This window comes from Hyperolius riggenbachi, chromosome 6, assembly GCF_040937935.1.
Source record: "Hyperolius riggenbachi isolate aHypRig1 chromosome 6, aHypRig1.pri, whole genome shotgun sequence".
Lineage (NCBI taxonomy): Eukaryota > Metazoa > Chordata > Amphibia > Anura > Hyperoliidae > Hyperolius > Hyperolius riggenbachi.
Window position 1 is genome coordinate 368,440,874 of NC_090651.1, and position 14,396 is coordinate 368,455,269.

The window sequence follows — 14,396 nt, forward strand, 5'->3', positions numbered from 1 at the left end:
GGACATACTGTACATCAATCTACTTCCTGTTTTGGTGGCCATTTTGTTTGTTTATAAACAAACTTTTTAAAACTGTTTTTAACCACTTTTAATGCGGCGAGGAGCGGCAAAATTGTGACAGAGGGTAATAGGAGATGTCCCCTAACGCACTGGTATGTTTACTTTTGTGCGGTTTTAACAATACAGATTCTCTTTAATACCAAGACCACTTAAAGTGGACCAAAATTAAAAATACAAGATTTCAGAAATAAAATCTATTTTCTAATTTAGAATAATAAATAGCAGCCTTTTTTTTTAGCTGCATGATGACAATTATAAAATATTTTACATTTCTTGGAGGAACTCCTCCCTTCCTTTCAAATTGCCGGGACAAAATCAGGCAAACTGGAGGAGTAGATGGAGTCCAGCAATGGAGAAATTGCTAATGGCTGCCACCTGTATAACCCTAGCTATGAAAAGAGAAGGGTGAAAAGCAGGCACTGAAATGATCATAGGTTTCAAGGAGTGTTTATTTATCTTTGTATGTGTCAGAGTGGTGCAACTAAATATTTTTATTTAAAAAAATGTTGGATTTGGGTCTGCTTTAAGCAGAACTACATGTTTCAGCATGCCATTCCAGACAGTTTATTTAATATACCATAGAAAAACACTCTACCAAAACCCACACCTGTTGCTCTAACGCCCTCAGTGCGACTGAATAGGCAATAATCAGATTTTCTTGGTAAGTCTGTTCATGTGTCAGAGTTTCGTGTCCTTGATAACATTTATTTCAGTAGGCTGCTTTCACAGTGGGACGTTACAGGCGCACGTTAGAGCAGCCTGTAACGCAGCCCAACTCACAGTAATGAAAAATCAATGGGCTGTTCACAGTGCCCACGTTGCGTTACAGTGTAACGCTGGACGTTCAAAGAAAGTGCAGCATGCTGTGCGTTATAGGTGGTTTTAGCTACGTTAGACTGTTTGCACATGCTCAGTAAGGGGAGAGTCCGCTATTGTTCCTAGCCACATGGCTAATTAATATTCACTGCACTGTAGTGCTGTCCAGATCATGAACGATTCGGATCTTCGATCCGGATCTTTTTTGTGAGTCGAATCATCCGGATCATCACAATGAAGGATTCGGTTCCCAGTGGATGTCTGGAAGAAACAGGAACTGCAGCTTCTGTGCACAAGCACAATCTTCCTGCTGCATCTCTCCCTTCCCCATTAGCACCCTCATTCTCCTGCACCTCTCACTCTGCTGCACCCCTGCTTCCTGCTTCCCTAGTAAAATGATTCAAAGATTCGGTTCAAAGATCTGGATCTTTTCAATGATCCAATTCGAATAATCAGAATCATTGAAAAGATCCGGACTTCCCAGGATAGCACCAAGAGCCTCATAACGTGGCTCAATCTGAAGTCCAACTTCAACACCACCATGCGTTGCGTTAGGGGCACGTTATGCGACCTTAACGTCCCCTAAAACGCAACGTCTTGGTGTGAAAGAGGCCTAATTCAACGTAGAAGGGGAAACTAATATATGAAATAGTAACCCATTGCAGGTGTTTTCGATGAGCAGACACTGATTAGCTGATTAGAGTCTGACCCTTGGAGCCTAGAATATGGAACTTTTTCCCAATATTCTAATGGACTGAGATTGTGATTTTGGGGTTCTCATAAGCTGTAAGCCATAATCATCAATATTATAACACAGAAAGGCTGGAAATATCTCACTTTGCATGTCTGTTTCATATATTAGTTTCACTTTTTAAGGTTATTGCTGAAATAAATGGCTTTTGCATGATATTCTAATTTTTCGAGTTTCACCTGTGCATCGATATAAAAAAACGAAGCTTTGAAAAAGTAATACCTTCTAATGGCCAACTGATAGAGTTAAGGCTACTTTCCCACCAAGACGTTGCATTTTAGGGGACGTTAAGGTCGCATAACATGCCCCTAATGCAACGCCTGGTGGTGTTGAAGTTGGACGTCAGATTGAGCTGCGTTATGCAGCTCTCAAAGCAGCCGCTCCAGGATAGTGATGGGAAGTCCGGATCTTTTTAAGGATTCGGATCATTCAAATCGGATCATTGAAAAGATCCGGATCTTTGAACCGAATCATTTGAATCATTTTACTAGGGAAGCAGACTGGGGGTGAAATGACTAGCAGGACAGGACTTTCCCTGCACTGTACATTCTGTATGTTCCTGTTTCTTCCAGACAGACATCCACTGTGAACCGAATCTTTCATTGTGATGATCCGGATGATCATCGGACCTGTCGGATATTATCAATCGAGCCATCAGCGGCTCGATTGATCAGGAGAGTTTCTCCCGTGTATGCCCAGCATTAGATTCTCTAAGTTCAACATGTTGGAAGTGTATCTATCTTACCATCTATCTGCCGAGCAATTAGGCATTGCTCTACTCAGCAGGAGATGACCAGAAGACAATGCACCAGAGATAATGACCATTCTCTACAGAAAATAATCTAATTATGCATTCTAACAGAAAATCTAACAGAAAAATCTAACATAAGAATCTAACAGAAAATTGTATGGTGTAATCCCAGCATTATATCTGCAGTTTACACAACACTCAGCATTCTAAATGTTTTCACAGAGCAGGCTGTGAACTATTGACCTGTCCTCTAGCAGAGAAAAAGAAAATCCTTGACTGACAGCTCAGATAACAACCTTCAGAACTCAGAGCTTTCTGTGATTTTGAAGGTCTTGAAAGTTGTAGAGCTCAATGGCTTTTTTGCATAGATAACAACTGGAGTCTCTAACTCTTCCTGTACTGGAAACAATAGACTCTGCTCCTAATGTTTTATTTCTGAGCTTTACTACACATACAAATCATTATATCATATTTTTTTTTCACTTCAGTTTCACTCAGTGACTAGCCACATGGCTAATTAATATTTACTGCACTGTGGTGACTGTAGTGGGACTCCTAGTGCTGTCTGGATCATGAACAAATCGTTCATTTGATCCGGATCTTTTTTGTGAGTCGAATCATCCGGATCATCACAATGAAAGATTCGGTTCACAGTGGATGTCTGTCTGGAAGAAACAGGAACATACAGAATGTACAGTGCAGGGAAAGTCCTGTCCTGCTAGTCATTTCACCCCCAGTCTGCTTCCCTAGTAAAATTATTCAAATGATTCGGTTCAAAGATCCGGATCTTTTCAACGATCCGATTTGAATAATCCGAATCCTTAAAAAGATCCGGACTTCCCATCACTATCCTGGAGCGGCTGCTTTCTAACAGAAGAATCTAACAGAAAATTTGTATGGTGTAAACCCAGCATTAGAGAATGATGCAATGTTAGAAAAAACACTATATAACTGAAAATAAAAGTATGAGAATATTTTCTTTGCTACTAATCGTCTAGTAACTAATTAATTATACTACACAACCAATGCATTATAGCATCATTTTTTTTTTCGTTTCATTGTCTCACTACTAATCACAGTGAAATGATCTATATCTTGTTTTTCCCGCCACCAATTAGGCTTTCTTTGGGAGGTCCAATATGTTAAGAATTATTTTATCCTAAACGCATTTAATTGGAATAATAAGAAATATTTTTTAAAAATGCATTATTTCTCAGTTTTTGGCCATTATAGTGTTAAAATAAAACATTCTACTGTGGATAAAAGCCACACATTGTATTTGCCCATTTGTCCCGATTATTGCAACGCTTAAAAAATTTCCCTAGTACAATGTACGGCGCCAATATTTTATTTGGAAATAAAAGTGCATTTTTTCAGTTTTGCACCCATCACTAATTACGAGCCCATAAAATAAAAATGAATAGTAATATACCCTCTTTAGGTACTATGGGAGGGTGTGGGAGGGAAATAGTTAATTATAAAACTCAGTGTAGGGATCTTTATTAAATAAAAATGAATTTTGGTGTAATTTACTACACAAGATGTCCTCAGTCATCATTTCTGATTCACATACGTAAGCACGTGAATCGGAAGTAATGCGTCAAAGAGAGACTGAAGTCTCATAAAATTAACGTTTTTATTTTAAAGAGAATCTGTAATGTCAAAACGTCCCCTGGGGGTAATCACCTCGGGTGGGGGAAACCTCAGGATCCTAATGAGGCTTCCTACGCCATCCTCCGTCCCTCAGGGGTCTCGCTGCAGCCCTCCGTACAGCGGTGATGTCAATATTTACCTTCCCGGCTCCTGCGCAGGTGCTCTGACGGCTGTCGGCTCCAAAGTAGGCGGAAATACCCGATCGCTGTCGGGTCTGCTCTACTGCGCAGGTGCAAGTCTCCGGCGCCTGCGCTGTGGAGCGGACCTGACTGAGATCGGGTATTTCCGTTTACTTCGGAGCCGAAAGCAGCCACAGCGCCCCCGTTGGAGCCTGCAAAGGTAAATTTTGAATTGACAGTCGGGTCTGTCGCCGGCTGTTCAGAGGGCTGCAGCGAGACCCCCATGGGACAGAAGACGGCGTGGCAAGCCTCATTAGGATCCCGAGGCTTTCCCCACCCGAGGTGAGTACCCCCCAGGGGATCTTTTTGATGTTACAGTGTCTCTTTAAAAATCACTTCAAAAATCACTAACATCATTGCCCTACCTAAAACGCTGCATCCCCGCGACTGAACACTAACTAAATCCCCTCAAACTCCCCGGGGCACAATGCGGGGAACGCTTTCGTGAAGAGGCAGAGCTTTGGGCTGTAGCTCTGCCTCTACTCGCGTCCATCAGCTCGGATCGCCGCCTCTGCCCGCCCCTCACAGTCATCTTTCACTGAGAGGGGCAGGGGAGAGGCGGAGATCCGCACGGATTGACGTACATGGAGGCAGAGCTGCAGCTGAAAGCTCTGCCTCCCGGGGCATCAGGATTCACGACCAAGAAAATCGGGGATTTTGGTGGGGGGGGGGGGGATTTAGTTGGAGTTCAGCCGCGGAGATGCTGTGTTTTAGGTAGGGCAATGATGTTAAAGTGATTTTTTAAATAAAAATGTGAATCTGATGACACTTCAGAGCCTCTTTAGCAACAGGAAAGATACAATGAATGCAAGCATCTCACAGACGCCGGCATTCGTTGAATCGGGGACTTAGATCATTCATCTCCCTGCTAACCGTAACAAGCGGCGGTCGCGTGCCGCTGCAGAATTGTATTCACGGCCCTGGTGCACACGGCGACCTTTTCCAGGCCGTGAATATACTGCATGGCGTGCGACATGTAGTTAAAAATGAAATTAGGACTTCCCTGGGGCTTCCTCCAGCCCACCGTAGGGCACAAGGTTCCCCGGCATCCTCCTGGATCCTCTCCTAGTCCCAGCTGGTGGCTCTGTTATCAGACGACTTTGACCTGAAGTCACCAGGCCTGCTTCCCGATTCCTCCAGGACTAGGCGTCATCACGCAGGCCGGTGTGAGAGTCTTGCGCATGCGTGGTTCTCTAATATTGAACCACGCATGCACAGAACTCTCACGCTGGCCGGCATGATGACCTATAGCTGTCCCGCGTGAGGACACAAATGGAGGAAGTGGGAAGCAGGCCATGATGACTTCAGGTCGAAGTCGTCTGATAACGGAGCCACCAGCCAGGACCAGGAGAGGGGCCAGGAGGACGCCGGGGGAGCTTGTGGCCTACGGTGGGCTGGAGGAAGCCCCAGGGAAGTCCTAATTTCATTTTTTAGTAGTGCTCAGGGTCCCATTAACTAATGCAAGCTTTCTGGGATCTAGTCTCCTTCTTCAGGCATATTTCCAGATGTTAGCTGAAGTAAAACACTGATTCAGGTAAATAGCTAAATTAAAGGTATTACATTTACAAAACTACCTACATAATTGAAGCTACCATCACCTGCACATGGAAAAAGAGCACAATGCCAACATGGGCACCGGGGAAAGCAGAATATTGGTAAAATTACCAATATTCTTCTATTGGGCAATGGGTAATTCTGATAGTAGAATATCAATACATTTTATCAATATGTTATTATCACCTAACTCTCTTTTCCCTTGAACCCTCCCTCTACTGTTATCTAACCAACCCTTCCACCACCATCTCCACCGATATCGCTATGTACCTCCTCTGCCGATATGTGCAAATCCTACACCACTATTTATCCAGTGCTGGCGATGCCCAAATTACACAGAAGACGCTGCTATAGTCGTAATTAAAATCTCAGTCTACGCGGTGCCCATTTTACTAAATGGCTGCTGGCAGTTTGAGTTCTTTGTCCGAGATATGCCCTTTCGCTTCTTAAAGGACCGCTCCAGAGAAAAATGTAAGCAGTAAAAATCTGACAGAACTGAAAGGTTTTGGACTAGTCCAACTCCTCAAGGAGGATTCTCAGGGTTTTCTTTGTTTTCTAAAGCATTTCCTGAACAACAGTTGCTAAGTCTAACTGGCAAAATAATTTGCAAGTGAGTAGGGAGGCTGGCATCTTACTATTTTGGCAGTTAAACTGCTGTTCAGGAAATGCTGCTGAAAACAAAGAAACCCTGAGAATCCCCCATGTGGAGATGGTCTTGTCCAAAATCTGTCGGTTCTGTCAGATGTTTACTGACTACTTTTTCCGCTAGGGTGGGCCTTTAAAACATAACATGAGCAAAACAGGATGGTGCGGCCAAAATCGGCCTGATATCGCTCCTGGGGTATAAGGCCACCCCACTGCCTCCACCGGCAAGACTCCAACTGCTCACAAGCGTCTACAAGGATGAGGAGAAGCTTCCATAGCATCAGGGGTGGACATACAGCCAAGCAGGCCGTGCCACTGCACGAGGGCCCCTGAAGTTCCGTTGCTTCAGGGGCCCATTAAGTATTGCTGTTTTTTTTTTTTTTTTTTTCCTTGGGCCCCCCCCTCACCTCGAGACCCCGCCTAATGCGGCGGAAGAGCGGCAGATATAGGGATGCTCCGGCAGTTCCAGCAGGCGCTAGAGGTTCAGACGCCTGGTCTACACTGTCTCCTCCTCTGTATATCGCTCGCTCTTAAACCAGGAAGTAGCGAGCGAAATACAGAGGAGAGGAGACAGTGTAGACCTGGCGGCTGAACCTCTAGCGCCTGCTGGAACCAGCAGAGACTTCCTATATTTGCCGCTCTTCCGCCGCGCGTCCTGGGACGGGGGCCCCCCGAGGTGAGGGAGGGAGGATTGGAGTTGGGCCCCCACCAGGCTAGCTACCTATTAGCCCACCAGCTACCTACCTACCCACCAGGCTACCTACCTACCCACCCCTCCCACCAGGCTGTCTACCTACCCACCCACCTGGCTGTCTAACCTACCCAACCACCCACCAGGCTACCTACCTACCCAACCACCCACCAGGCTACCTACCTACCCACCCACCCACCAGGCTACCTACCTACCCACCCACCCACCAGGCTACCTACCTACCCACCAGGCTATCTAACTACCTACCCACCCACCAGGCTACCTAACTACCTACCCTCCCACCCACCAGGCTTCCTACCTACCCACCAGGCTACCTACCTACCCACCAGACTACCTACCTACCCACCCCTCCCACCAGGCTACCTACCCACCCACCAGGCTACCTACCTACCCAACCACCCACCAGGCTACCTACATACCCACCCAACCACCAGGCTACCTACCTACCCACCCACCAGGCTACCTACCTACCCACCAGGCTACCTACCTACCCACCCCTCCCACCAGGCTACCTACCTACCCACCCACCAGACTACCTACCTACCCAACAACCCACCAGGCTACCTACCTACCCACCCAACCACCAGGCTACCTACCTACCCACCCACCCACCAGGCTACCTACCCACCCACCAGGCTACCTAACTACCTACCCTCCCACCAGGCTACCTACCTACCCACCCACCAGGCTACCAATGGCTACCTACCTACCCACCAGGCTACCTACCCACCCACTAGGCTACCTACCTAAACCCACCAGGCTACCTACCCACCCACCCGACTACCTACCCACCCACCCAGCTACCTACCTACCCACCCACCAGACTACCTACCTACCCACCCACCAGGCTACCTACCCTTACCACCCACCCACCAGGCTACCTACCTACCCACCCACCCACCCAACCACCCACCAGGCTAGTAGCCACTAAACAAGGTAGTAGTGAGCGATATACAGAGGAGAGGAGATGGTGTAAAACAGGCGGCTGAACCTTTAGCGCCTGCTGGAACCGGCGGAGACTTCCTATATTTGCCGCTCTTCCGCCGCGCGTAGCCGGAGGGGGCCCCCCCGAGGTGAATGAGGGAGGATTGGAGTTGGGCCCCCACCCCCACCAGGCTAGCTACCTATTAGTCCACCAGCTACCCACCAGGCTACCTACCTACCCACCCACCAGGCTACCTACCTACCCACCCGGCTACCTACCTACCTACCCCTCCCACCAGGCTACCTACCTACCCACCCACCCACCAGGCTACCTACCTACCCAACCACCCACCAGGCTACCTACCTACCCAACCACCCACCCACCAGGCTACCTACCTACCCACCCACCAGGCTACCTACCCACCCACCAGGCTACCTACCCAAACCAGGCTACCTACCTATCTACCCACCAGGCTTCCTACCTACCCACCCACCCACCAGGCTACCTACCCACCCACCGGGCTACCTACCTACCCACCCGGCTACCTACCTACCCACCCACCTGGTTACCTACCTACCCACCCACCATGCTACTTACCCACCCACCCACCAGGCTACCTACCTACCTACCCACCCAACCACCCACCAGGCTACCTACCCACCCACCCATGGGAGCTGCACGCTGGACGGAGGCTGGGACAGGAGGTCTGCTGCTGAAGGTGAGTAAATGTTTTTTTTATTTATATTAGCAGGTGTATGTTCTGGGCAGGTCTGCCACATGATTGCATGCATTTTCTGGGCAGGTCTGCCACATGATTGCATGTATTTTCTGGGCAAATCTGCCACATGATTGCATGTATTTTCTGGGCAAATCTGCTGAATGATAATCCCAGTCACCCAGTGACCAACTGTGCAAAGTTTGAGAACCCTACCATTGACAGTGTAAGAATGGCTGCAGTTTACATTTTCCCAGTGAAATTTGTATTTGTCTCTGCCCACTTTTTGGTTATGGGGATAAAAAGTATCCTATATGTTTTTCCAGGTAATATACTATGTGTGTACCAAATTTCATTCAAATCCGTTCAGCCATTGTTGCGTGATTGAGTAACAAATATCCAAACCACATTTATAATATTAGTAAGACTAGTAGACCTAAGCCCGTCTTCCTCCTGTCCCAATGGCTACACATGCGCAGTAGCTAAAACACACCAGAATATTAAACTTTCATGAGTCCGACATGTCAGCTTTTTTTCTTGAATCTTACAGCAAATCCCCTAAGTGTGCCTGGAACGCTGAAGGAAACACAGACACGATGGAAAAGTCTAAAACTTTTTTTTATCCGTTAAATCCAGGAATGCCAACACCATATTTATACAGCCAAGAACATTTGTTTCCAGTGGGAATTCCCAAGGGATTTCACTTCTACTTGTAGATCAAATGCATGTTTTAAAGTGTGTACATGAGTGTTGTTAGAAAGAGCAACAAAAACAGTATAACAGAGTCACCAACAAGTGTAAAATACATCAAAAATTGATGATGGTCCAAGTGGTATTTCAGTAAAGACTTATGGAGTTTTCTAACTTTTTTAGGATGGATGTCTCTGGTCTGTTTAAGGTCCAGAGGCTTTTTTTTTCATTTCTTCCTTTACTGATCACTCGATTGGCTTACAGTGATTAGGAGGTCAGGAGCCAATGAAAACGGCTCCTGACCGATAGGGGGAAGCTCAGCTGTGACAGCTGAGTTTACTTCCTCCAGGAACAGAGATTGGTTCGGGACCGCGGTAAGCCACGGTGTAAAATCTATGCCGCATCAGAGTTAGAAAGCCTTTGATGTGGCGTAGATTCTACTTACCGTGGTCCCGAACCAGTTAAGTGACAATTAAAACTAGTGTCTTTACTAAAATTGAGTATTTGGGTCATCATCGGAAGGTCCACCACTACATTCTACTTTAACCAATTTTTGATATATTTTACACTTGTTGGCGCCTCTGTTACATTGTTTTTAATTGCCGATTGTGTACCCTTTGTTTCTTTACTACGGAGAGCGACTTCCTAACCCAAGTGGGTTCAGGTATATTCTCCCCTTTTGCCTATACAGTAGTTGTTTTGAAGGTAACCCTGACTTGTGATTATATTACTACCAAACAATTCTTATACCTTCTGGTATACTAACATACTACACTATATTGTGCTCTCAGCTCTCTCTTTTTTGTTTTACAAAGTTCTTATGCTGTATACACAATTTCCCGCCCAATCTACGGGTGATCAGACAGGAAGTTGCATTGTGTGTACATGTCCAAAGTGCACCCAATCGATTTTCCAATTACAAGTGCTCAAAATCGATCACTTTATCCATCAGGAGCCGAAGGGAAATTATCGCTCGATTCCCACCTGTTAGGCGGGAAATTGCATTGTACTGTATGTACCCAGCATTAGAAAGAAGCATTCAAAATAAATCTGACATGATTAGGAAACATTCTGGATAACTGTCCAGTTCTTGGTGGCCTCTGAGTCTTCAGATACCGGCCAGTTCCTGGTGGCCTCTAAGTCTTCAGATACCGGCCAGTTCCTGGTGCCCTCTGAATCTTCAGATACCGGCCAGTTCCTGGTGGCCTCTGAGTCTTTAGATACCGGCCAGTTCCTGGTGTCCTCTGAGTCTTCAGATACCGGCCAGTTCTTGGTGGCCTCTGAGTCTTCAGATACCGGCCAGTTCCTAGTGGCCTCTAAGTCTTCAGATACTGGCCAGTTCCTGGTGGCCTCTAAGTCTTCAGATATCGGCCAGTTCCTGGGGGCCTCTGAGTCTTCAGATACCGGCCAGTTCCTGGTGCCCTCTGAATCTTCAGATACCGACCAGTTCCTGGTGGCCTCTGAGTCTTTAGATACCAGCCAGTTCCTGGTGGCCTCTGAGTCTTCAGATACCAGCCAGTTCCTGGCGGCCTCTAAGTCTTCAGATACAGGCCAGTTCCTGGTGGCCTCTGAGTCTGCAGAAACCGGCCAGTTCCTTGTGGCCTCTGAGACAGACGTGCTACCCCGTTGCACTCCCATGCGTTCTGTGCCTGCAAAGTACTAGTGCGCAGGCATAGAACGCTCCCAGGGAGGGGAACGCTGCATATTCACAATGTAATGTGACTCCGCCAGGCTTTCGGGCAGCATTGTGAGTGACAGGAGCCACCAGCAGAGACAGCGAGGGACGAGAGGCCTTAAGGAAGCCCCAGGTAAGTATGGAAACTGAGACACTTCTCGTCTGAGGTTCACTTTAAAGGTTTCCCTAGTTGCAGTATATTCGGGGCAGTGCAGCAGGGCTGTTTCACTTGTAGAACAGATGTCCAGGTTTCTGCCCTGATTGTCAGTGTCTGCACACTGTCAGCAGCTCTCAGTGTCTGTTCAGCATCTATCTGCCTGCAGGTCCTCCCGTGTTCTGGCCAGTGGCCAGTGCAGGTTTGTGATAACTAACTCTCCTCTTCTCCACTATACAAGGCATGTAGCAGAGCCAGAAGCAGTGTAGAAGCCTTACACCACTGTTGGCAGCAATTTTTTCAATGCAGGTAAACTTTTTTTTTTATTATTTTTTATTTGAAATTGAAATCAGACCAGGAGGTGGGGGAGCAGGAAATTTGGGCACCTGGGGCTAATGGACTATTTGGGCGCCCCAGGGGCAAAATATTAGGCGCCCAAAGAGGAAATTCAGAATCCCGATAAATATCGGGCGCCAGGCCCGTCCAAACAAAATTTTTCATTTTGAGAATTGGTGTTTCTATAAATATCGTTTTAAATTTTGTTTTGAGAATTATAAAATTGTAAATTATCATTTTGAACTTTAATATCTTAGAAATGTATTGCTTTCTGTATTACCTTATTCTGAGTGGAGAAAGAGGGTTTTAGGTTAGTTGTCAGGAAGGGGGTTTTAGGGTTAAGCGTCAGGAAGGGGGGTCTTCAGGCACTACCAGGGGGTCTAAGGGTTAGGCCCCACCAGGGAGATCTAAGCCAAGGTTTAGGTCCCACCAGGGGGGTCTAAGGGTTAGGCCATACCATGGGGGGTCTTAGGGTTAGGCACCACCAGGGGGTCTTAGGCTCAGGCTCACCAGGGGGGTCTAAGGGTTAGGCCCCACCAGGGGGTTTTAAGGGTCGGTACTTTCAAGGGGATCTTAGAGTTAGGCACCACTAGAGGAGGTCTAAGGGTTAGGCATCGGTAGAGGGAGGGTTATATGTGAGAGTAGGGTTAGGTGTAGTAATATTACCATATGCTGGGAAATATCGATCAGTGTATGGCCAGTTGTAAACGTTTGGGAAGGGATGGGTTCAAGCATACCTCCCAATATTTTGAGACAAGAAAAAACGGACAATGTTAAAAGCAACACGAGTTGTGAGACTTATGGAAGCTGCCATATTTATTTCCTTTTAAAAAATACCAGTTGTTTGGCTGATCTTTCTGGTCAGTCGGGTCTAAATCACACACCTGAAACAAGCATACAGCTAATCTTGTGAGATTTGTTGTAGACATCTGATCTGCTGCATTCTTGTTCAGGGTCTATGGCTTGAAAGTATTCGGGTCCATTCACACTAGAGCGTTGTGCCGCAATTTCGGCAAAACGCTCAAACACTATCGCTTTTTAAAAATCACTAGTGTAATAAAGCCCTATGGGCCCGTTTTTACTTGGGCAATTTGCGGTAATCGCCACAAATCGTCCAAAAACGTGAAATGCAAATGCATCGCCTGCACCATGTTCAGGTGATTTCCCAGCAATTGCGTTTCAGTGCTATAGAAGCGCTAAACGCAATCGCGGAAAAATCACTGCAGTGTTCACTGATTTTTCCGCTGAAAAAACACTCCTGAGGCAAGTGTGAGTGGGACCTAAGAGGCGGAGGATCAAAAGGACAGCAAGGCATGTGCATTATTTAGAAGGAAAAAAAATGTCAACCTAATCCCTCTCACCTCAGGTTCCCTTTAAGACATGTCCTGCCACACCCCTAGCCACACCCCTAACCACACTCTTGCTGCACCCATGACTACACCCTGCCAGAACCCTAGTCGCCCATGTCATGAAGAATGAATAAGCAAAACACGTAGTTTTATCTTTCAAACCACTCGTCCCTTTCTGTCAGTTAAGTATGATGTCAATTTAGTGGATGCGAATAAAGTTTAGTCAATTAAACACATTTTATATATATATATATATATATATATATATATATATATATATATATATATATATATATATATATATATACACACACACATACACATATACTGTTTATATATGTACATCGGTCCTGAAAGAGGGAGACATGAAAAAGAAAGGACAGAGGGACTGGGTTCCCAAGGGAGGGGAAAATGGACAATTGAGAGTGATGAGTTAATGTTGGGTGCAAGGTGAGCTTTACAGTACAGTTCATGCTATGCTGAGGGGTTATGGCTAGTGCAAGGCACATGGGAAGACAGTAGCTAAGATGCTCACTAATGATACAATTTTGAATGTACAATCTTACTAAATCTATGTAGTAGAAGAGTAAACAGATATAATATAATTTGGATAAACGCTTTAGGTAGTCCCTCATATTACAGAGAAGTGGTAAGATTGCACAATCAAGATTGTATTATTAGTGGGCATTTAGTGGTGCCCAGACATGGTACAATTGTTTAATTTTTTTAGATCATTTAGATAATTTAGTTAGATTCCATTAGATCGAATATAAAGATTTTTCCAACATATCCGATCGGATTTTTATTGAAAAAACAGGATAATCGATTATTTTTTCTTGATGGAAAAAAAGATATTTTTAAACTTTCATTCGATTCGAACGTTTTGGTTGAATAAACGGGAAAATTTAACGTTTTTATTGTACCGTGCATGAGCACCATAGGAGTGTGTGGTGAAAAAAGGGCAGTGCAGCAATTTGGGTGCTGGACTGAAAAATTACCGATATTCTACCAACAGACACTGCCTAAAACCGATAGTAGAATATCGGTAATTTTATCGATATCCTGGTGTTGCTTTACTTAACCCTTTCCTCACAATCACACACCCTCTACCTACTCCTAACACTAACCTACCCCTCCCCATCAGCAATATCTGTGCCGCAATCTCTGCCGCTTCAGTATCTGACCGCCGAAATTGGCACCGACTCCCGCCGCTGATTGTCGCTACTAGATTGTAGTGTACGCCTCTGGCGCCCTAATTAAGCATGGGGATCCTTTATAGCCCCAATTAACTTTACGGTGTATGCGGAGTGCCGACCGGCACTCAAGTGACCTGCTTCACCCTTAAAGGGGCACTTAAGTCAAACAAAAAAAATGAGTTTTACTCACCTGGGGCTTCCAATAGCCCCCTGCAGCTGTCCGTTGCCCTCGCCG

General features: G+C 45.9%; 1 protein-coding gene across 1 annotated transcript; it reads left to right on the forward strand.

Moving 5' to 3' along the window:
* The first annotated feature begins 8,713 nt into the window (after positions 1 to 8,713).
* On the forward strand, positions 8,714 to 11,114 carry LOC137522279 (streptococcal hemagglutinin-like). The gene is made up of 2 exons (XM_068242309.1): positions 8,714 to 8,764; positions 10,539 to 11,114. The coding sequence occupies exons 1-2, from the start codon at positions 8,714 to 8,716 to the stop codon at positions 11,112 to 11,114; spliced, it is 627 nt and encodes a 208-aa protein (XP_068098410.1).
* The last annotated feature ends 3,282 nt before the right edge of the window (positions 11,115 to 14,396 follow it).

Bases quoted from the DNA above. Each gene is read 5' to 3' on its own strand.
- LOC137522279 (XM_068242309.1), top strand. From the start codon at position 8,714: ATGGGAGCTGCACGCTGGACGGAGGCTGGGACAGGAGGTCTGCTGCTG. The intron at 8,765-10,538 runs GTGAGTAAATGT...ATAACTGTCCAG, and splicing joins CAGGAGGTCTGCTGCTGAAG to TTCTTGGTGGCCTCTGAGTC.